The sequence below is a fragment of the Lepisma saccharinum genome, chromosome 3, assembly GCF_977018435.1.
Source record: "Lepisma saccharinum chromosome 3, izLepSacc3.1, whole genome shotgun sequence".
NCBI lineage: Eukaryota > Metazoa > Arthropoda > Insecta > Zygentoma > Lepismatidae > Lepisma > Lepisma saccharinum.
Window position 1 is genome coordinate 82083669 of NC_139231.1, and position 22435 is coordinate 82106103.

The 22435-nt window shown below is 38.0% G+C and overlaps 1 protein-coding gene across 3 annotated transcripts in view; it reads left to right on the forward strand.

The window, feature by feature from the left end:
• The window catches only part of Brf (Brf RNA polymerase III subunit), a 193685-nt gene that overhangs the window by 131719 nt on the left and 39531 nt on the right, over positions 1 to 22435 (forward strand). For all 3 annotated transcript variants that reach the window (XM_083118907.1, XM_083118909.1, XM_083118908.1), the window contains exons 6-8: positions 251 to 400; positions 1489 to 1582; positions 6879 to 7011. In XM_083118907.1, the coding sequence (XP_082975033.1) occupies positions 251 to 400; positions 1489 to 1582; positions 6879 to 7011 (377 nt within the window). The remainder of the gene's footprint in view (positions 1 to 250; positions 401 to 1488; positions 1583 to 6878; positions 7012 to 22435) is intronic.

A 22435-nucleotide genomic window follows, 5' to 3' on the forward strand; every position in this document is an offset into this window, starting at 1 on the left:
TAGGTTCTTCATATTACATATTAAATTCATAAGTTCATGAAGGGCATCATATATGCTGACTCTGAAACTGTTGTTCTTTATGAAACTTCAACATTTGAAAACTTTCAATGTTACTAATTGAACAACCAACCATTTAGCTCTCTGCCACAGTGTCTACTGTTGCCTCTTCACTGCAACTGGTTTCAGTATATTACTCAGAAATTACATTGAAGTTCATCCTTGGTAATGCTTTATTTCATTTCTTCCATAGATCCTTGTCTGTACATTCTAAGGTTTGCTAATCGACTGGATTTTGGTGATAAAACCCACGAGGTATCCATGACAGCCTTACGATTGGTGCAAAGAATGAAGAGGGACTGGATTCACACTGGAAGGAGGCCTTCAGGGTTATGTGGAGCAGGTAAGGGTTTAATTTTTTTATTTATTTATCCTTGTAATTTTACAAATTTAATTTTAGAGACAAAGAAATGCGACCTTGCAGTGAATATTTCCCAAACCTTTCTTAAGTATTTGAATATCATTATCTGGACATTCCATTTGAAGAGTAGTTGTCTGCTGGAACATGGTTACCTGATACTGTATTGCCTGATTAAAGGTTTCTGGCAAGGACCTTCCTGCTGTTGCCAATTGTAATCAATAGACCCCAGTTTTGATCCCAGGTGGAGGTACATTGCATAGTAATTCAGATTCCACTTTAAACTGTAGACCCAGTCCCGATTAATCTATATAAGTATAAAGTGGACTTAAAACAAACTTTTGCTTCTCGCAAATAAATGCATATAATGCAAATTAAAATTTGTTTTAGAGGGAAAAGAACAATATACGTACATCTTATGAGTAAATTACAGTGTGTAATATGAGTGTACAACCTCTTTCCACAAAGAAACCCAACTTTTTTCAAATTATTTTATTTGCTTGTTACACAGCTTAATCAAATTTACCTCATTCAAAGAAGTTCCCTCCCAGCACTTTTTCACTGCTGCATTGTGTTCTGATATGCATTTCATGAAAAATTCTGCAGTTCCCGCACCATTATTTTTTTTTCAATATCTTCTATCGTCTCTTAGGGTGCATTTCATTCTCTAAACAGAATGAAGTCTGCATGTGCAAAATGAGGGCATTATTGTATTGTGCTATTATTAAACATACACTGTTACTCTGTAAAACAAAGGTTTACACATTTGAGTTCATTTTTAAGTTCAATTTATGCACAGAAAGGCTTATTGGGAGTGAACATACAGTTTAAAGTGGAATCCGAACCACTATGTTCCTCCACCGGGTATCGAACCTGGGATCCTTTGATTGCAAGGTGATGACGTTATCACTGCACCATTGGGGAGGACTATTTATGCATTTGTATATATATATATATTCACAGAGAGAGTAATATAAATCAGGCATACCCATGACATATTTTGCATTAAATTCATTATAGTTTTAGTCAGGAATTACAAATAGGTAACTGAATGAACATTTTTCTTTTTCCAGCTCTTCTGATAGCAGCCCGTTTGCATGAATTTAGCCGTACAATTACAGACATCATAAGGATAGTTAAAGTTCATGAGTCTACTCTAAGAAAGAGGTGAGGGGATTTTTTAAATTTTTTTGAAAATCAGGTAGAGAAAGATGGAGAAAACATCATGCCATGGTTCATGCAAGAATATGTTTGTAAGAAGAATGAATTATTTTATGGACAGACAGGAAATATGTTCCTAGGTTTACTATGTGGATTGGCGCTTTCCTTGTAAGTTGGAAATCCATACAGTGTTACTACTACTACTTCCAGAATAAGGCATTCTATTTTTATTAGGGCTGCATCAGTATGATTTTTTTTTTTTTTTTTTTTGCAGGTACAAAATATGTATATAAAATCCCATCATTTTAAACGAGACATTTCATCAGAGTATGAGAGCAATGTTATGTGCTCAAAACATTGAATACTAATATCAAATTAGCCTGGCTGATAACCTGAGAACCCTTGTTTTAATCACGTCGCCAGGGAAACTACAATTCCTATTTTTGATATTAAATATACAGTAATATTTTTTTCACCTATTGATTTTGGTAACTCACTACCACCATTCACCAAAAACATTTTAGGTACTCTGTGGAAAAGAAGGTGCAACTGATGAGGATTTGTTGTTTCTGCTCACATCCAACAGCTCCTCATCTAGCTTTAAATCCTCGAACTTCCAACTTTGTGATGTGTGCCTACTTCACTACTGATGCCCTTCTAGTACTTTTTGTAGGAAGCACAGTGCCTTAAAAATGCTTTTTCTCTTTCCACAAAGCCCCTCATTTGTTGAACAACCTTCTATGAATGGTGGCAATGAGTAACTGAAATTGATAAATGAATAAATAGTATTCTTTCAAGTTACACAATATTGTTATATATTTGTGTAAGAAGTGAATTGCATGTGTTTGTGCCTTGAATGTAAGTACTGATATTAAATATAAGATTTCCCATGAGCTACAGGAATGTTATAATTAGTAATAATAATAAACATATTGTGCCTCGTTTGAAAGTATGTCTAAAAATATAACTATTTGGTAAGGCGTCTTCTTTTGGAGAGGAGCAAGGGCAATATGCATGGGTACCCACAAAGGGGGGGGGGGGGGCAGTGGGTCACTTGCATCCTCTGAGATATCTGAGAAAAGACAATATAATTCTAGTGGTGATATTTTATTATAAATAATACTGTTTTCTGTGGCTTGCAGACTGAATTATAGCAATTAATGCCATGTTGAACAGAATAAGGAAAGAACGTTTTCACCACAGGCATTAGAATCATATTGACTGCCGTAAATAGGAGTGTGCTGGACGAAAATTCTTTGTCAGGATGAGATTAGGAAAGGACATTTTTATAATCCTGTTGTTTGGGACAGAAGAAAATCGCCATTTCCCGATGGAAAATTTTTTTGTGTTTGATAATTCACCTGCTGTCATTTGGAATTACTTTTCTTTTTTTATATATAGTACTCTTTTCATGATAAGGGGATTAAACAACGCGGTTGATAATATAAGACATAAGCGAGTTACTAAAGTTATATATGGAACATTTACAAGTAAGTTTTGCAGATGTAACTTTAGTAACTCACTCAGGGCCGCCGTTAGGAAACACGAGGCTCTGTATGAACCATACCCGCAAGGCCCTTATATTTTGAAAAGTGGAAATATAGACACCTTTCATTCCTTGTGAAATTCTACACTCAAACCTCCCCCTCCCCAATATTTTCAACACACGTTTCAACCACCCACTAAGTTTGGTAGTCTGTAGAGTGCATCAAGACAAACAACTTTTCTTAAGAAATTTTTGGTCGGCCTTGTTTCAGCACCATTAGCCCTCGAAAAACTTTTTTTTTTGGTATAATTTTCGAAGTGGAAATTTGGAGATAGAACTTTGTAGGGGGCGTGATTATACATATCATCATTATGATAGTGCACAAGGGCAGGGGTTCCCAAACTTTTTCATTTCACGGCACCCTTAGTTTCAAGATTTTTCCACGGCACCCAAGTCATAATGTAGGCCTATCTAACACTTGGAATGCTCAGTTAGTGGGGTTAGGTTGCTTGCCTTAAATAAAAAAACAACAACACATATTTCAAATTCAAAAACATTTTTTGTAAAAAGTTCTAAAACCATGTGTAGACTAACAAGAAAGTGTCATTTCAGTGAAAATAATGGAATATTTCGTGGCGCCCCTGTTAGCCAGCCACAGTGCACACTTTGGGAACCACTACACTAGGGGGAATGCTTAGGCAAGTGCTTTATAAAATTTGTTTAACTGAAGGGGTCATAACCCGCTGAGTTTTCCCCTCCAAACTCCAAACTTTGGGGGTATGTAGGTGATATTTTTTTCTGTCAGATAACATACTAAAGATGTCAACATTTTATGGAAACTGGATCCTGCTAGCAGACAGAGGATGAAACGCTAATATAGATTTCCTTTCTTTTCTTTCTTCTATTCTAAAATGATCTTTCTCTTAATTCATGCATTGCTGTTTATCGTCATAGGCGTATCTTGGCGTGAGCAAGGGGGTTGTGGCCAAATTTCCATGTTTATTAAAATATATACATATGTTTTGAAATGTTAAATCTTTTATATATTTAGAAACCTGAGGTTCAAGTTCGACCCCAAGTTACACTGTTGCTTATCGTTACATTAAAGACTTGTTAAGTTTTATTCAGATATATTTATATCCTGTGGGCCAACCATCCTTTCCTGTCCGCAGCTTACTAAAGATTTTGTCATCCTCCGACAAGAAAGAATGCTAGTACCATAGCATGGACGTCCGCAGGAATTTTTCCAGGGAGGGGCAAGCAAGGTAATTTTTTTCCAGTGTGGGCAAAGGAGGCATATTTTTTCCAATAATAGTGATTTCCCCTCAGAAAACACAGCTAAAGTATGAAATTATCATGATCCTTCCAACGCCCTTATAAAAATGTACTGTACTAACCACTCAGTCACGGATGTCGGGGACTCTGTATGTGTGTATATCCATATAATTACTATAAAAATGTGTGTGTGTGTGTGTGTGGGGGGGGTTATGCAGTCTTCACATATTGATATTGTAAAATGTGAACATTCTGTATGGTTTAGGAAAGTATTGTAGGGAAAAATTCATTTAGAAAATCAGTAGAATACAATGCATGCATACTTAAAATTGTATCAAAGTCATCAGTCACGGTATCGAAGTCAAATTTTGACAAGTGGCAACTGTGGTGGATGTTTTTAAAAATAGATGTTGGTTCTTAAATCAAGGCTGCCCGCAGGAGTCTTTATGGGGGGGGGGCAGCATCGGTCAGTGGAAGGAACGTGGGGTGAAACTATAACCATGGGTTAAGAAAATTCTCATAAAGCATTCCATGTTAGGATAATTTGCACCATCACCCACTGCATTTTATCCATGTTGATCCATGTAAACATTCCCAACTTTCATTTTTTACGTAAATTGGAAATGAAATACTTTGATGGAAACTGCATGCACTACTGCTTCAAACCCCAAACGATAATGATTTATTTGACTTGAAACTTGTTGGCCCACTGGCATAGTGGTAATATCTGGCAAAATCTGTAAATGACCCTTCTCTAGGAGGGGTTTTGAGAAGAAAAAAAATGCAAGTATCTCCAGATCTTTATTTCGATTTCAGCTGTGGATGTATTTCACACAAAAGGGAATATCGACCCAGAACAAGTTTCCCTGTCACGGTTAATCCTCTTCTTTTCATCTTTTCCCAATTTACCTGATCATAAAACCCAAATGCGGGAGTCCATACATGTGCGCCCTAAAATGTGGGGTCTCAGCTTCACAAAGAATCACGTTATAGTTCCTGTACTTGGCAGGAAATCGGTCGAAGGTTGTGGTCACAAACAAGAAATTCAACTGCATTCTGTGGGACACAGCAGACTTGGATCTTGTAGCCCTCCTTTGAAAATTATGTTCCCTTTTCTTCTACACTGCGTAAGCTTATTTAAATCTATTCCTGTCGCTAATATAGATTTCCTTTCTTTTCTTTCTTCTATTCTAAAATGATCTTGTTAGCACAAGAAATGAATGCGAAAAAAAGATTCAATAATTCAATTCAGAAAGTAAGTACCGAAAGGGTGTAAAAAATAAAGTAAAATAGTTTCGTATCTTTTTTTATTTGCATTGCATTCTACAGACATTAAACTACTTTTCTACGTAGTTTCCACCATTGTTCAAGCATTTGTTGTAGCGTGGCACTAGTTTTTGTATCCCATCATCATAGAATGTTCCCACCTGTGACGAAAGCCATCCATGCACTACTGCTTCGAAGTCGTCATCCTCGTCGAAACGCTAACCAGCAAGAAACTACTACTTCAGATGAAGAAAGAAATGGTAGTCACTTGGTGCAAACTCAGGGCTGTTGGTGGATGAACAATTGTTCCCAGCCGAATGACGTGATGAAATTTTGAGTTTGTTGGGCCGTATGCGGATGAGCATTGTCGTGAAGCAACAAAATGCCTTCGCTAAGCATTCTGCGTCTTTTGTTTTGAATTGCACGACACAGCCGGATTAATGTGTCACAGCAGGCATCTTTGTTGGTGGTCTGACCTCTAGGCAAGAATTCAACCATTCTTGCATTGAAAAAACAAATCACAGACCGGACTTCACAGTCGGCGGGCCAATTGATTTTCTTGAACATTTCAATCCTTCAGATAACTATGAAGAAAAAGCATGACCTGCTCCCACGCGTGCCTGTGGTTAACTAAGGGATGAATGACGTCAGCGAGAACTCACACGGTCACGAATGCATCGATTCAGCTGCAATATTTGCAAACGGTACTTACTTTACGAATACACCTCGTATTATATAAATATTTCGGAAGCGTGAGGCCCCTCAAAGTGCGAGGCCCTATGCGGTGGCACACTTCGTACACCCCTGACGGCAGCCCTGAACTCGTTTATGTCTTATATAGTACTCTTAATACAGTAGACATGTAAAAAACATTGATCGTAGATGCCATGATAGTGAATAATTGATTTCTGTTTGATATGTATGCATCGTGAAAAAGTACAAAATATAAAGAATTATTCATTGTTTTTACTCAATTTCAATTTTATGATTTGATATAATAATAATAATAATAATAATAAAAGGTTAAATACAAGTTCTACGTCTTAGGAAAAATTCTGCAGGTGCCCTTGGTACATTGTTTTCAATTTTTCTGCATTTCATATTTGCTTGTGATCCAGTTGGGCAGATATGCCACAAGTTCTCGTGGCCATGAAAGACAGGATGTGAATGTGCAATTATTTTAGATCTGGTTACATTTTATATCCCTTGCTTGTTTATTAACAAAATTTGTACATTTTATTCCAAACCTGAGCAAATCTTCTTGCTTTTGTTTAGGTTAGTGGAGTTTGGAGAGACCCCATCCAGTTCGCTAACCCTCGAAGAGTTCATGACTGTAGATTTGGAAGAGGAGCAAGACCCACCTTCCTTCAGAGCTGCAAGGAAAAAAGACAGAGATCGATTGCAAAAGGTACGTTTCTGCCACTTTCTACTCACTTGAGGTTTTTTTTTTAGTTTTGGACCTACAATTTAAAGTGCGATCCAAACCACTATGTGCCTTCACCAGGCAATGAACCTGGGTGACGATGTTACCACTACACCATCGTGGAGGCACTCTACTCATTTGAATTATACAGTTGGTCCATATGAAGATAAGTGATTGATTATGAAAGGATCATGAAGTGTGGAGAGAGGACTCCACATTATGCTAAACACACTGTTACAGTGGCTGGTTTTATCTTTGTTGTCATATAGCTGCTAGCCCAGAAAGAGAAAAAAACAATGTAGGACCACCAAAAATGCAAATGAAAATTTATGTGACCAAAAAATAATATGGTAACATGCTTCAATCAATGAATGCATGTTCAACTACTATCAGAGCAAGCTCTTAATGTAATACGTAAATGTGAATTTATTTGACATATTATTGAAACTCCATAAAGCAACACGTGCCTTAAATGAAGTGTCTCAAGAAGATTTTAGCTAAGGATGTAATCAGTGCATGCCTTGTTGGTAGATTATATTCCAGAAAAAGTGAATGTGGGTACAGGTGGAGGGAGAACATCGTCTGGGGGCAGTCATATTTAGGATCCCTAAAAAGCATTCATAAAATGCATATTTGGGCTAAATCATAGTTTTTTTTAGTTATATCTATTTAACATCTGGTAGAAATGAAATGTAACATTTTGCTTAAATGAAAACTTGCTATCTAGCATTCCTTGAAGCAGATAATAAATACACTGCTCACCATTAAAATTGCAACACCCAGAAGGAAATGAGATAGAAACACGAAACTTGGCAAATATGTAGTTCATAATAAGATAAGAAAATGATTACAGTTAGAGCTCTGTGGTGTGACATGTGACACGTAGAACATGGTTGCATAACCCCAAGGAGCTAGTAGCGTGTACAGCCTCCACGGGCCGCAATAACTGCTGCAACACGGCGAGGCATGGACAGAATGAGTCTATCGATGTCTGCTTGCGGTATGGCGTCTCAAGCGGCTTCCACACGGTGCCAGAAGTCTTCAACATTACGTGCCGGAAACCTGAGTTGGGCCAGCCGGCGACCCACCATGGACCAGACATCTTCAATTGGCGACATATCCGGCGAACGTGCTGGCCAAGGAAGCAGGAGCACGTGGTTAGCTTCCATAAATGCGAGGACATTCCTTGCAACATGAGGGTGTGCGTTATCCTGTTGCAAAGTGGCATTATGCAGTGCATGGATTAATGGGACAGCAACAGGGGTGAGAACCTGTGTGATGTACCGTTGGCTGTTCAATGTCCCTTGAATGCGTACGAGATGCGAACGAACACCTATGGCGATGACACCCCATACCATGATACCCAATGAAGGCCCTGTGTGATGATGCATGATGCAGGCATCATGAAGCCTAGTGCCACGGTGCCGCCACACGCGTGTACGTCCATCATGATGTTGTATACAGAAGCGGGATTCATCAGAGAACACTACAGCATTCCACTCCGCCATCCATGCACGACGGTCTTGGCACCATCTCAGATGCAAACGCCTATGCTCTAGCGTCAGAGGAATCCGCAACAGTGGGCGCCGGGAAAAAATTCCCCGGTTCGCCAAACGACGAAGCACGGTTCGTGGGGACACTGGACGTTGTAAAACATCCCGTACTTCATGCGCAATCCTCGTTGACGTTGCCCTTTCTGTCTGTAAAGGCCATGCGTATCAGACGTCTGTCCTCTCGTTCCATCGTCCGACGCGGACGTTGTGAACCTCTACGTCGCTCTACAGTGCCTTCCTGGACCCACTGGTTCCATACACGGATCACTGTGGATGCATTCCGTCCTACACGGGCACCGATCTCACGGTAGGATAATCCGCATTCACGGTATGCAACAATTCGGCTGAGATCGAACTGGGAAACCTGCTGGAATCGCTGCCGTATTCGACGACGTGGCATTGCTGACCGATTTTAACACACTACACTCACGACCATGCACTTTCACTGCTCTTCTGCACCTATCTGACCTGCTACAGGTACCACTTACCAGATGGCGTGGCAGGCGCACATGACGCATGACGGCCTTGAACACCTAATCATTTCCTTCTGCACCTCTCCTCTACACACTGTACACATTTCGTCCGATTCCGATTACTCCTTCTGGGTGTTGCATTTTTAATGGCGAGCAGTTTATATTATGAGGTTTTACCAAATTCATATTCATTATTTAACTTTTAGCTGATGAGAGGTTTTCAGATGGGTGTTTTTGAAATGTACAGTGATATGCAAAAAATTGTAAATGAGAAACTACGTATCATAGACAGGTTTTGTTTTTGAGGGTCAAGCCCACACTCTTGGAAGTGAAAAATTCATCACCCCCCTCCCAACAAGCATAGATGATGATGAAAAAATTGAAACCTTACCCAAAAATGTTAATTTGGCAATTCAGTTTGAGCCAGCCAAATCTCATTGCATCTGAAGATGGGATGTCAAAATATTATTTCCTGTCAAAGTTCTTCCCATTCTGCTCAGAATAAATCAAACATTAGCCCTCTAAGACAAACAGTTTTCATTCTCTGATATGTTTTGCATCCCAATATACCATACAATAATGCATATTTGGGTTAAAACCTATTGAGAATATTTAATCATCTGATTTCTCTTATTTATCAGCAGGGGGAGGTGAGTTGCCTAGTCAGGCGTGGAATAGGTGGTTCCGCTCCTTCTGGCTCTGAAACTGATTAATCACTATGATTTCGTATTGGTTGTGATATATTATTTATTTATTTATTGAAAATATAAGATCAGGGTTGCTATTGGGACACGTTATGGTTTGTGAGAACTGTCAGTGAGGTTCTAATACTAAATATTTGGAACAGTGAAAATAGACTACTTCCATGCCTCGTAAAAGTTATACACTTAAAGCAACATGTAAAAAGATTTGAATAATTATAACATATTGATAAGGGGGTAATAAAGCCATATTAAAGAATAGACCCAAATTTGTCTACACAACTCTATCACTAAGATAGATTTCTTAAGGAAGAATGAGGGAAGGAAATAGAAAGATTGGGAATGAAAAGAGAAAGAGAGGAAATGGAAAGAGAAAGGAAAGGGAAAAGAAACAGAAAGGGGGAAGGGAATGGAAGGGAAAGAGAAAGATCAGTAAGGAAAATAGAAAGAGAGGGAAAGGGAAAGAAGAAGGGATTGAAAGAGAAAAATAGATATGGGAAGAGAAAGTGAGGGAAATGTAAAAAGACATGCAGGGGAAAGAAAGGAGAGAGTGCAAGAGGGGAAAGAGAAAGAGGGTGAAATTAGGGAGGAAGAGAGAGAGAGAGAAAGGAATAGAGACTCAAGAAGAACGAGAAAGACAGTAAGAGGAACACAGGTACAAACAAGGTGTTGTAGGAAGGGTAGAAAAAGGAAAAAGACCAAAACGGTGGGTTGTGTTGTAAGGAGCTGTCAATCTTGTTACCTATAACGTGGTTTGTATTTCTCTCAATTGACGATGTAATCTTCCCATCATAAAACTGGCGAACTTTCGACATACGGTATCGGTTATTAGGAAGAGATAGAGTTATCCGCTCTGGCACCTTGCGTTGGCAACTTCAAGAATTTCCCAATACAATTTGCTCATTTTGGACACACATGCCTCTTTTTCTATCCAGCAATGAATAACATTTATGGCACTAAAATCTTCAGGGGCATATGAATAATGAAGCTCCGACAGAAGAAAATAAACAGTTCCCACTTAACATCGATCACAACTTTAAGCGGTCACGTCAAAAACTTAATATGCGAGGGTTCTACAAAAACTATAAGTCAATGCCAATTTCATTCTAATTATTTTGGGCTCGTATAATGAAGAAAAGTAGTTACGGGTTAGAATTCATATTGCAACTTTGTCATGAAAGATATTTTAGTGTGTGTGTGTTTATAACATATTGTGGCATTCCATGTGAAAGTGCACCTGAACCTCAATTTTTAAAATTAAATGCAATGCTGTAACTTCATCCTATCTTGTGAGTGAACAATCTAAAATTGTCATTTGTATAATAATTCAAATATTATACATAATTAAGTTAAAAAGTAGAAGATATTTTGCATATTGTTCATTTATTTTATAATGTTGTTTTACTTTTCTTTTCTATTGTGTTCCACCCGTGGCACCAAGAAACAATTAACTCCTCCTTTAACTGTTACATTTCCCCTCAACTCAATTAGAATATTAAAAGGTCAATTACCTTCTCTCTTGTCTTAAATAACTTATTTTTCATAATTTGACAATTCACGGAAATTCAAATAAACTGTGAAAGAAAGTGAAATGAAGTGTTTCGTCTGTCCCATCCATGACACAAAATTGTTCACTTATAGCTACAAGTTTGGGAAAGTATTTTAAGGGTAGTGGTGTTTAATCAACAGTGTTAAGTTTCATATTTCATTGCACAGAAACTGTATGATAAATGTTGCCCAACTATCAGTAGAATAGTTACTTTAATATCAAAAATGTAGTCCTCATGTCGCACCCGTGAGAATGGAATGACCCCCTGGGTATCGAAAAAGATGGGACATTTTGAAATGAAGGTATAGAGAAGATAAAAATAGTGGCATGAGATTGAGTTCTGGAAATGAATAGTACAGAGGATGCCATTACATATGTTACATACCGCTGGAGAGAAGGGTAGGTTTATGACTTGAAGATGACGTTCATTGGATGACAACCATTTCTGCAGCCATCAAACTGCCTGCATAGCTTGACGTAACATGTCCAAAGGAATTTGAGCACTTCTTCAGTTGTAGCAGGTCGAGTCCAAAGAATCCTGTCCTGATCCCGCTTTGAACTGTAGACCCTGTTCTGATCAGCCTTTAAATCTCCCGCTGCTTCTCTTAGATAGGATGCCTTCACCAGTAGAAGTCTTTGCATGTAGCAGGTGCATCTGTTTCCTATGATCTACAAAGACAGCAGAAGTGGGTAGCTCTCGGTTTAAAGCCCCACAATGGTGTCAACATGGCTAACGTATGTAGGGGCCTCTTTTTTTTTTCAGTTGAAGAGGGACGCAAGGCCGTTTGTACTGTACAGCTTTGCGCCGATGAACCAACGATGTACAGTCATGGGCACTTCTGAGTTGTAACAGTCTCATTGACTATCAATGTGATCGTTACAAGCCAGAAATATCAGTGACTGTATTACACGTGCACAGTGATCAGAACGCTACATTTTAAAAGTAGCTTCGCTACAGCTACAGCTACTCTTCCAAAATGTAGCTTCGCTACAGCTACAACTACATTTACTAAAAAGTAGCTCGCTACGCTACTCCTGTTCGCTACTCGCTACTTCGCTACTTTTTTCGCTACTTCTGCATAAAAATAATAAAAACAACCACATGGATATTCAAAAGAAGCCCCTAGTATGATAGTTGTACTTACAGGAAAATAGATTCTGTTATTTATTATCATGATCCCCGTCATTCGATAATTTTGATAGCAGTGTTACTTCAGTTACTTATTTTACTATAATGTTAGAGAATAACGTACCTATTCAAGATGCATATCAATTCACATTTGATATATGAATATTGCAATTAGGGTGTTACTCAAATTAATGAATACAACTATACACAAATAAAATTTGGTAGGATTACGTATCTATATTCACATATCAACATATTTTTCTTGAGAACAAATATTTCATTATTTAATAGACTGATATGAAGGCAGCATTCTGAACATTCATTGGGGTGTAAACTGGGGTGTAAACTATAATTTATAACATATTCAAATAATCAATGCTTTATAATGATAATTTTTCTTATTAAATATTCCTGCTGCTCTCATGGAATATTAATGAAAATGGGGTCTTACACGTGTGCGTGTTGTTCTCATTGTCATATCAAAAATATTTATGTGGCTGACTACTTATTGGAATTTATGATATGTATCGAAATAACTATAACGTGTTGTGCAAAATGGGAATAAGATAAAAATGTGATATTTGTCAATTATATCTACTTAGCACTTAAATGGAATGCTAGTTGGGGGGGATTTACCCAAACCTTGGGGATAGCTGGTGTATGGTTCTTATGGTAGGCTATAGATGAGAAACAGGTGGAGCGATGATTTACGTAAGTTTTCATGTTTGAATTGCTTCCCTGAACAGTGGAAATTGTGTCGCCTTGTAATCCAATGGCACCAGGTTTGATCCAGTCTCGATCAGCTTATCTATCAATAAAGTGGACTCAAAATAAATACTAGGAAAGACTCCTAGTTGGGAGGATGGGATCCTCCTGCTCCTCCACTCCCCACACTGCTCATTGTCATTCTTCATTCTTCCTCATTCTCACAATTAGCCGAAAGTGACAGAAAGTGACTATAGATAAGATAATAACTAAATAAACCATTCATCCTCATTGCCATGATTAGCAAAAGTTAAGATAAAAGCGACGTAAAAGTAGGAAAAATACATAAATTTGAAAACTATGTATATTAACTAAAGCAAATTGTCGTTTCTGCAAAAATTCAATAACTCGTACGTAGTCTTTACAATATGATAAAATGTATTGAGGAAACTGACACTGGCGTGTAAACCCGAGTGTTCTAAACATATTGTAATTTTAAAATTTGTGAACAAATATTATCACGAAAATAAATGTAATTCCAGAAAGTGTATGTCTATCGTTCTTGTAACAATAATTTCTTGCTGCTGACATCATATATACTGACAAAGATCAATGCTATTAACGTACTGAGCCATTGATTGTTGGCACTAATGCTTTGTCAGTGTACTGGAAAATCGCTCGTTTTTGCACTGCAAGTTGTGTTTTGCATAGTAATTATTGATATTTTGCTGTCTCTTACACCATGGATATCCACAGGATTTGTTCCGGGTGTGACACAAACGAGGCATTTTTTCCAGCAGTGCAGCAAGCGAGACATGTCTCTACACAAAATAGCGACGCAACTAAAAAAAACGTAGCTGTTAGCCTGAATAAATTTGTATATGTCTATTAGTTATCTGGATATAAGAAATATTCAGATATTAATGAATTACGCAAATCTCTATAATGCGCGATATTGAGATATTTATAATCTAGATTATACGTATTTCCATGTAAAAGACTGTCTTTATTAACCTCCTGCAAAAGTAAGCGTTATTGTCGATTTTTTTACGCTATTGCCACATTCAAAATTTACCTCAAAATGCAGAGAAATAATGTAGCTGTAGCGAAATTTTCGCTACAATCACAGAAATTTTGTAGCTTCGCTACCGCTACAACTACAATTTTCAAAATGTAGCGTCGCTACAGCTACAGCTACAAATTTTGTAGCTAGCTACAGTAGCGACGCTACAAGTAGCGCGCTACTTCCGATCACTGCACGTGCAGTCATCAATATTGGCACTTAGAACCTGGCAAATTCCAGAACAAGCATGTGTGTTTCTCTCTGCTTTCCTGCATGGACGTTGTGAGGGGGGTCAAACAGGTCCTTGAGCCCCCTCCTGAAAATTGGCATTGTTAATTTCAAGTTACAAAATAGCAGAAAGCTTATTGTTTTTACTGTTAATAATATAAATGAAGTTCAGCTAGTTTTATTCTAACAGATTAACTAAAGTATAACATAGTTCGTTAGATCGAAAAATTGAGCATAAAATACAGGAACCAGATTATGTTTTCATATTCTAGGATTTAGACCAGACAAGAAATTGTTTCACAGGTTTCAAAATTTTAAAAGAATAGAGTTTATGTGACCTGTCACAAATCATAAATTGTATGACCATAATTTGAGCATATTTTTTTTTCTTGAATGCTGTGTGTATTAGTTAATAGTAATATTGAGTAACCATGCATTTCAGTACACTAACTGCATGAAATGACAAAAATAATGAAAAACAGTTGTGTTGGATGTTGCCTCATCTGCTTGGTTAAGTAGCAATTTCCACAAGGATATAATAATAAATAGTAATAATAATTTGAAATGAAATTGGTTTATTTTAATTACTTTGTAATAGTTATAATTGTATAATAATAATCATTGTCACAATTATAATAATAATTTGTATTATTTCCACCATCAGGGCCTGTACCCTGCCCCCTACAAAAATTTCTGGCCACGCACATGCTATGCTCTCTTCACAATTTGTTCCCTCATACTCATCCATCGTTGCTTTTATCCTAAACAAACCTAAACAAAAATTCAGAGCAAAATATCGAAAAAAAAAAAAAAAAATCGAAAAAATGAATAGGAAAATGCATCGAGAGTGTCAGAAAAACTTTTGACGAGACTTGGGGTCTCTTTTCTGGAATAAACCTGTAGGTCACTGAATATCATGTTCATTGGTTTTGTTTTTGTGCGAGTTTCTGCAATATCATTATATTTTGATATAGAATGTCCTTATGTATATTAAACATGAAAATTTTCTTTTTCACAAACTATGACCGTCAACTCTTTGGAAGGATAAGGAATTATCCTAAATTAGTGAGTTAAACTAATCTCGAAACTTTCCTAAGTAACATACTCACTATGGCCTCTGACCGTCAATTCTTTGGAAGGCCCGGACCCTGTGGACGAGTGGTTAGCATATCACGCTGCAACGCCAAGGGTCCCGGGTTCGAATCCCGCTCGGGCTTGTTTGTTTGTGAATGTCCATTCATCAATTTCATCATTTCATCACTCATCCCCATCTTCGCAAATTTAGGCTTTTGTTTTTTTAGCAAGATAATAGTGATCCTTTCTCTATTCTTTTATTTCTTTCCATATTGCTCCAGAGACTCTATTTAATAAATGTCATTAATGTGTCAAGATTGAAATTATGTTTCTCATAAATTAACACCCATGTGACATAATTTCCTATTGACTAAGGATATTGACTATTGGAAGGATAATGAATTATCCTAAACTAGTGAGTTAAACTATTCTTGGAGCCTTCTTAAGTAACATACTCACTATGGCCTCTGACCGTCAACTCTTTGGGAGGATAAGGAATTATCCTAAATGAGTGAATTAATCTATTCTCGAAGCTTTTCTAAGTAACATACTCACTACGGCCTCTGACCGTCAACTCTTTGGAAGGATAAGGAATTATCCTAAATTAGTGAGTTAAACTAATCTCAAAACTTTCCTAAGTAACATACTCACTATGGCCTCTGACCGTCAATTCTTTGGAAGGGCCGGACCCTGTGGACGAGTGGTTAGCATATCGCGCTGCAACGCCAAGCGTCCCGGGTTCGAATCCCGTTCAGGCTTGGTTGTTTGTGAATGTCCATTCATCAATTTCATCATTTCATCACTCATCCCCATCTTCGCAAATTAGCCAAGTGGCACAAAACGCGAAGTAAAATAAACTAAATCAATCAATCAATCTTTGGAAGGATAAGGAATTATCCTAAATTAGTGAATTAAACTATTCTCGGAGCTTTCTTAAGTAACATACTCACTATGGCCTCTGACCATGGACTCATTGGAAGGATAAGGAATTATCCTTAATTAGTGAATTAAACTATTCTTGAAGCTTTCTTAAGTAACATACTCAATATGGACTCTGACCGTCAACTCTTTGGGAGGATAAGGAATTATCCTAAATTAGTGAGGTAAACTAATCTCGAAGCTTTTCTAAGTAACATACTCACTACGGCCTCTGACCATTAACTCTTTGGAAGGATAAGGAATTATCCTAAATTAGTGAATTAAACTATTCTCGAAGCTTTCCTAAGTAACATACTCACTATGTTGTGAGAGAATGTCGTTATCAATAACTGAAACTTTAATCCAGTGAGAATAATCTAAAAAAGTATGCTATACACTTATCCATCTCTCGAGGTGTCTTTCGAATGTACTACAGAGATCAATAGTTCCATTTCCGTCCTGCAAGCCAAAGCTCCTTACAAGGTTTATTTTTTAAAGTTGTAAAGTTTCAGTTTTATGGCACTACTCAGTTTAAAAGTGATCTAATACGATGAAGCTACTAAAGTTATAAACTCAAACTTTAGTGGACTTTTTACTTTCCAAATAATAGCTCAAAGCCTGGCCGTTGGAGACAAAATTAATCAAAAGTTACTTGTCTATATCTTGAAAACTATGAAATGTGAAGAATTGTCTGCATTTGAAGACATAACAAATGCTACTTGAATGATATATTGTCAATATGTACCCTTCCAGCAAATAAAAAAAGAAAATGGACCAGCTGTGCCTCTAGATTGCAAAACTGTAACAACATCGCTATTCAGTATTATAAAATAATACACTGGAAACATTTGTTCACAGACCATGGTCTAAAATCTACTTAAAATTAGAAATATTTATAAGTATTAGCTGTCTCATACTCACAACCCCATTCATTCAAAGATGACCTTAGAAGTTGCTCAGACACAGCTGTGTGAGCCAACAATGATTAAAATGTTTCTGCTGTATTGTTGTGTCCAAGTTTTTACATACAGTTAAATTGGAAATTATTTGTTAACAGAGACTTAAGCATGCACTAAACTTAGTGTATGAGCTCACTATAATTTTGCTCATTCGGCTGTTGGCTGTTGCACATGTGTGGCCAGAGTGAGATTGCAACTAGGCATTTGAATATAATTCACTGTTTGGACATTGACACCTCTAATATGTTATGTATGTAATGTTATTTTAAGCATGGATGTCACCAGAAATGTTTGTAGAAGGGGTGAAGCTATTGAAAGAAATTTAATAGTACAAATATAACAATAATTATTATTATCATGCTTATGATTATTATAATAAATGTAATTATAAACTAAAAATACATTTTATTCTAAATTATTATTATTATTATTATCATTATTATATCCTGAGGGAGATTTTTCTACTCCATTCACCAGACAAGTGAGTATCAAGCACAACTGCTTTTTTTTTATTTTATATTTCCTTCATTTAATGTAATGAAATGCATAGTTATTATATTTTGTTTTTAATTTTTACACACCTCACTCAATTAAAAGCTTTAAAAATTAGGGGTGAATTTTATCCATAGTGTTTATGATGTGTGTGATCTTTTACATAAAAATCCAATTTTCTTTCCATTTCCATCTCATCTTCCTCTGTTTATCTCTTTCTTTCTGTTTTTGTATCTCTTTCTTTCAGTTCCCATCAGCTCACCTTCTGTTTCTCTATCTCTTTCTTTCAATTCCCATATCTTCTTCCTCTTGTTTATTTCTTTATTTCTGTTTCTCTATCTCATTCTTTCAATTCCCATCTCTTCTTCCTCTGCCTATCTCTTTCTTTCTGCTTTTTTTATGTTACTCTTTCTTCCTCCATTTCAGTTCCGTTCTCTCTATTTTTGTCACTTGTTCTTTCAGTCTTTTTAACCTCTGAAATGTTACTATGTCACGTGTGTGTGTGTGTGTGTGAGTGTGTGTGTGAGAGAGAGAGATATGGATTACTTAAGCACAATCTATACACATAAAACAATAAACCAATTATTTCTCTTTTTATGTAATTCAAGGCAATCATTCGGTAAGAGAGGGAGAGAATTTTCTTTCCTTTGGAGAAACTTCAACTGTTATTGGATGTTTTCCCCCTTAATTACATGTAGTAACTTCCCTTCAGGAGACATACTGGCAACCTGTCTATTCTATATTGGAGAATCCCCCCATTCCCACTACCAAGAAGCGTGATGTCGAGACATTCCCAATCGACAATTGAAATCTTGTTAATTATAATAAAAATATAATAATGTCCTGTGGTTCAACAGCCCTTGAAGGGCTTAGGCCGATCTCCCGACTGCCAATCTTCCTCCCACAATCCTACCTAGAAGTGTGGAGATCTTCAACCGGTATTGGAGTGACGTGGGGTCAGCATGTCGAACCCCCAGTCTTTATAGGAGATTTCCGAGACCAGGTTATGCTACTCACTCGTAGCTCCAGAATTTCCTCACGCCAAAGAATTCAACCACCGAAGATTTACCGGATAGATTGGAAACAGTGAATGATTGCCGCTGGTAACACTGCATGTCAGAAACGAAAGCAGGCTTTTCCTTGTGATTACTAAGCAGAAGGAAGGTGACGAAACAGTTCTAACAAGAAACTGCGAAAAACCAAATTATGCTTTATTCATACGTTGAGCTGAATTCCATAATCAGGCATCTTACAGAACCGGAGGCTCCACCAAAATAGCGGAATCGAGGAACCTCCAGTGCCACTTCAAGTGCTGGCAGGGGAGTCTGGAAATATTCTTGTCTTGTTTATTTTTTTGAGCTTGTTTAAGGCGGCAGCAGTTTGAAATTCGGGCCTTGGGCCCAATTCAAGTTATAGTATGTGGGAGTCTTATTCGCAATGGGGACATTAAGGAAGTTTGGTATTGTCTGTGTTAGTGTGCTGCATTCTGACGTCTGTGTTTTTCTTGCACGAAGAGCTGTTGTTAACATTTATTTTGATGTTTTTTTAATCGTTGGATTATTTATTACGTAACATCACTGTTTGGCTTGTATTTTTAATTGCAACGATGAGGATGATTAATGATTAGATAAAATGGCTGAAGAGGGAAACGCAATGGATTCCATTGGTCTAAATTCGAACGCAGAAGAGGTGTAGCAGTGTCTTCTTAAGTTCACAAATATGAATCTCACTTCCACATCCTGGACTGCATTTTTCAAACTAGCGAGGCTCTGGCATCTGGACTCTCAGCCAGTATAATCCTCTGTCAACTTGTGTCGTCCTTATATGTTTGTGATTGTTCCTTCATCCATCTCATCATCGTCGTGATTAGCCAAAAGTAGCAGAACTGTGACATTAAATGAGCAATGTCAAAATCAAATTAAAAGGAACCCAGAATTTTTGAAATCGAGATCTTCAACCAATCAATCATAATGACGTAGTAAAAATGCATGCAAATATTTTCTGATGGCAATCACATTTAATACACCCTGATACAGGCATGTACCCAGGGGAGGGGCCATGGGGGCCATCCCATTCCCCCTTCAAGCCATAAAATTTATAAATGTGAACCTATAAAAATGCTACAAAAATAACATCGACGATTTTTCAAACTTGTAAAAATTTGAATTTTCTTCTTGTATATATGAATGTGTTTGTTGTGTAGAGAGGCGTCTCCAGAAGTCTGCAGTCTGCGATATTGGGTACTTTTAGTTTTAGTTTCATAATCACTTTTGCTCCTGCACTATGGCCTCTTAATGCCTACCCAGACCCGGTGGAGGCACATAGTTATTCAGATCCCATTCTAAACTGGAGGTCCAGTTGCAATTAGTCTATCAGTGCATAAAAGTGAATCTAAAACAAAAACTAAAAGTTAAACTTGTGTAGTAAGAGAAAGTGAATTGTCCTTGCCCCTTCAGTTTCGGCACCCAGGCTACCAGGTGAAAATGTCTTTCTGTCTTTTTTTTTTGTTAACACATTTAGAATCCTTTATTGTAACAATAATTGCTAATGCGTATAATTTAAATTATAAATACATTATTTCCTAAACATAGGATTATTATGGCTGTTCAATGGTGGTACAAGATAATAAAGGAAATTTGAAAAGATTTTTAATTTGCAAAACTCAAAAATATCCGAATACTTCAGACCAGTATCGGCGATTGGGTGCCAAAACTGGGGAAGGGGAGGGGGGCAATGAAAGTTATTTTCTCTTGGTAGACAAGCATTAGACAAGAGGCCATAGTACGGTGGAAAAAGTGACAAGAGGTGGCAACTGCCCCCCCCCCCAGGTCTCCACAGATAGCTGCCACTGTATGTGTGTATGTGTATGTACGAGGTTTATTTTTAATTACGGGCCGTTTTGCACTAACGTTGGCAACACTGTGTGCTTCGCATTTTGCATATGTGCATTAGTTACTGACGTACCTTGCACGTAAACAGATGCCATTTGCATGTTGTCAAATGCTTGGTGTGGTTGTGGTGGACAATGGAAGTGGTGCAGGTGATTGAAAATCCCGCCGAGTGTGAGATATGATCAGTGATCAGGTTTTTTACTGTGAAAAATGTGAAAGAGGTGAATCAAGTGAAGGCGATGAACTGTTGAGCCATATCATCACTGGAGAAGAGTCATTTGTGTCCCTCTACACCCCAGAAACAAAACAACAATCCAAGGAATGGCACCACACATCATCCCCCACAAAGGTGAAGTTCAAGCAAGCGACCACCACCAAGAAACTCATGCTCACAGTCTTCTGAGACAGGTTTGGGGTGCTTCTGATTGAGTTTCTGCCGAATGGACAAACAGTTAATGCAGCCATGTATTGCAACGCTCTCAAGAAACTTCGCCGAGCTATACAGAATAAAGACTAGGAATGCTGTCTTCCAGTATCATGTTGCTGCACGACAATGCATGGCCACACACTGAAGCTGCCACACAGTCGCTCATTGACCACCTTCTGTACATTCTGGATCTCGCCCCTAGCGACTATCACCTAATCCTCCACTTGAAGACTTTCCTCGCTGGGAAGCAATTCAACAGCGCCGATGATAAAACAGATCTTGACGGATTGGCTGTCTGACTTGGTGGCAGATTTCTTTGATGAGGGTCTACAAAAGCTCATGTACTGCTACGACAAGTTTCTCAACTACGTTGAGAAGTGGCTAATGTACATATGAACAGCCACAGAGGTAATTAAATTTCTTCCTTTGCATGTTTTCGTTTTATTTCAAAACGGTCCCTAATTAAAAAAATAACCCTCGTGTATACAGGGTGATTCTAAAGGTATAGTACAAATGAAAACCACAGATACCTCCCATGAAATAGAGACGAAAGTTCCCCTTCCACTTTGCCGAGAGATGCCTCCGTGAGGAGCTAGACAACGCCGAAAACGTGTGAAAATGAACTTCACACCTCTGTACAGCCAGTACCAGTGAAGATAGAAAGGCGGAACAAACGAAGTCAAAAGGAACACCAAAGTCGCCCATCCGAAAAACACTAGGTGGCAGCTGCGCAACGCATGCGCATGGGGTTCCACAAAGGAAGTAGGAGTGTCCCGCAAGACAAGTGAAGGGAAAGGGTAGCGATCGACAACGGTAGGGAGAAAAGAAGCAATGAAGCATGAAGTAACAATTGCACAGCGGGAAACAAACACATGCAGCGCGTGGGGAGACACCGCAGCAAGAACAAAGCACGGTGCAACAAAAGAGAAAGAGGACCGGACGGGGAATGGTACCTGTCAAGGAGACAACAAATGCGGGACGAGGGATTCCCCGTAGCAGCACCGAGGGGATGTCACACAGAGGTCGTGTGCCAGCAGGACAAACACAGCAACTACGGGCACAGGAGGTTTATTGCCACGCAAAGGTGCACTTACAGATAGGAATAGTATGTAGTACGTAGTCGTACCCCGGACTGACGTTGTTACAAAAGTTGCTCGAATTGACGACCACCACATTCAATGCAGGCATTGCAGCGTCGCAGGAAATTCTGGCGAACCCTATCAAAAATCCCTGGCATGGTACACACC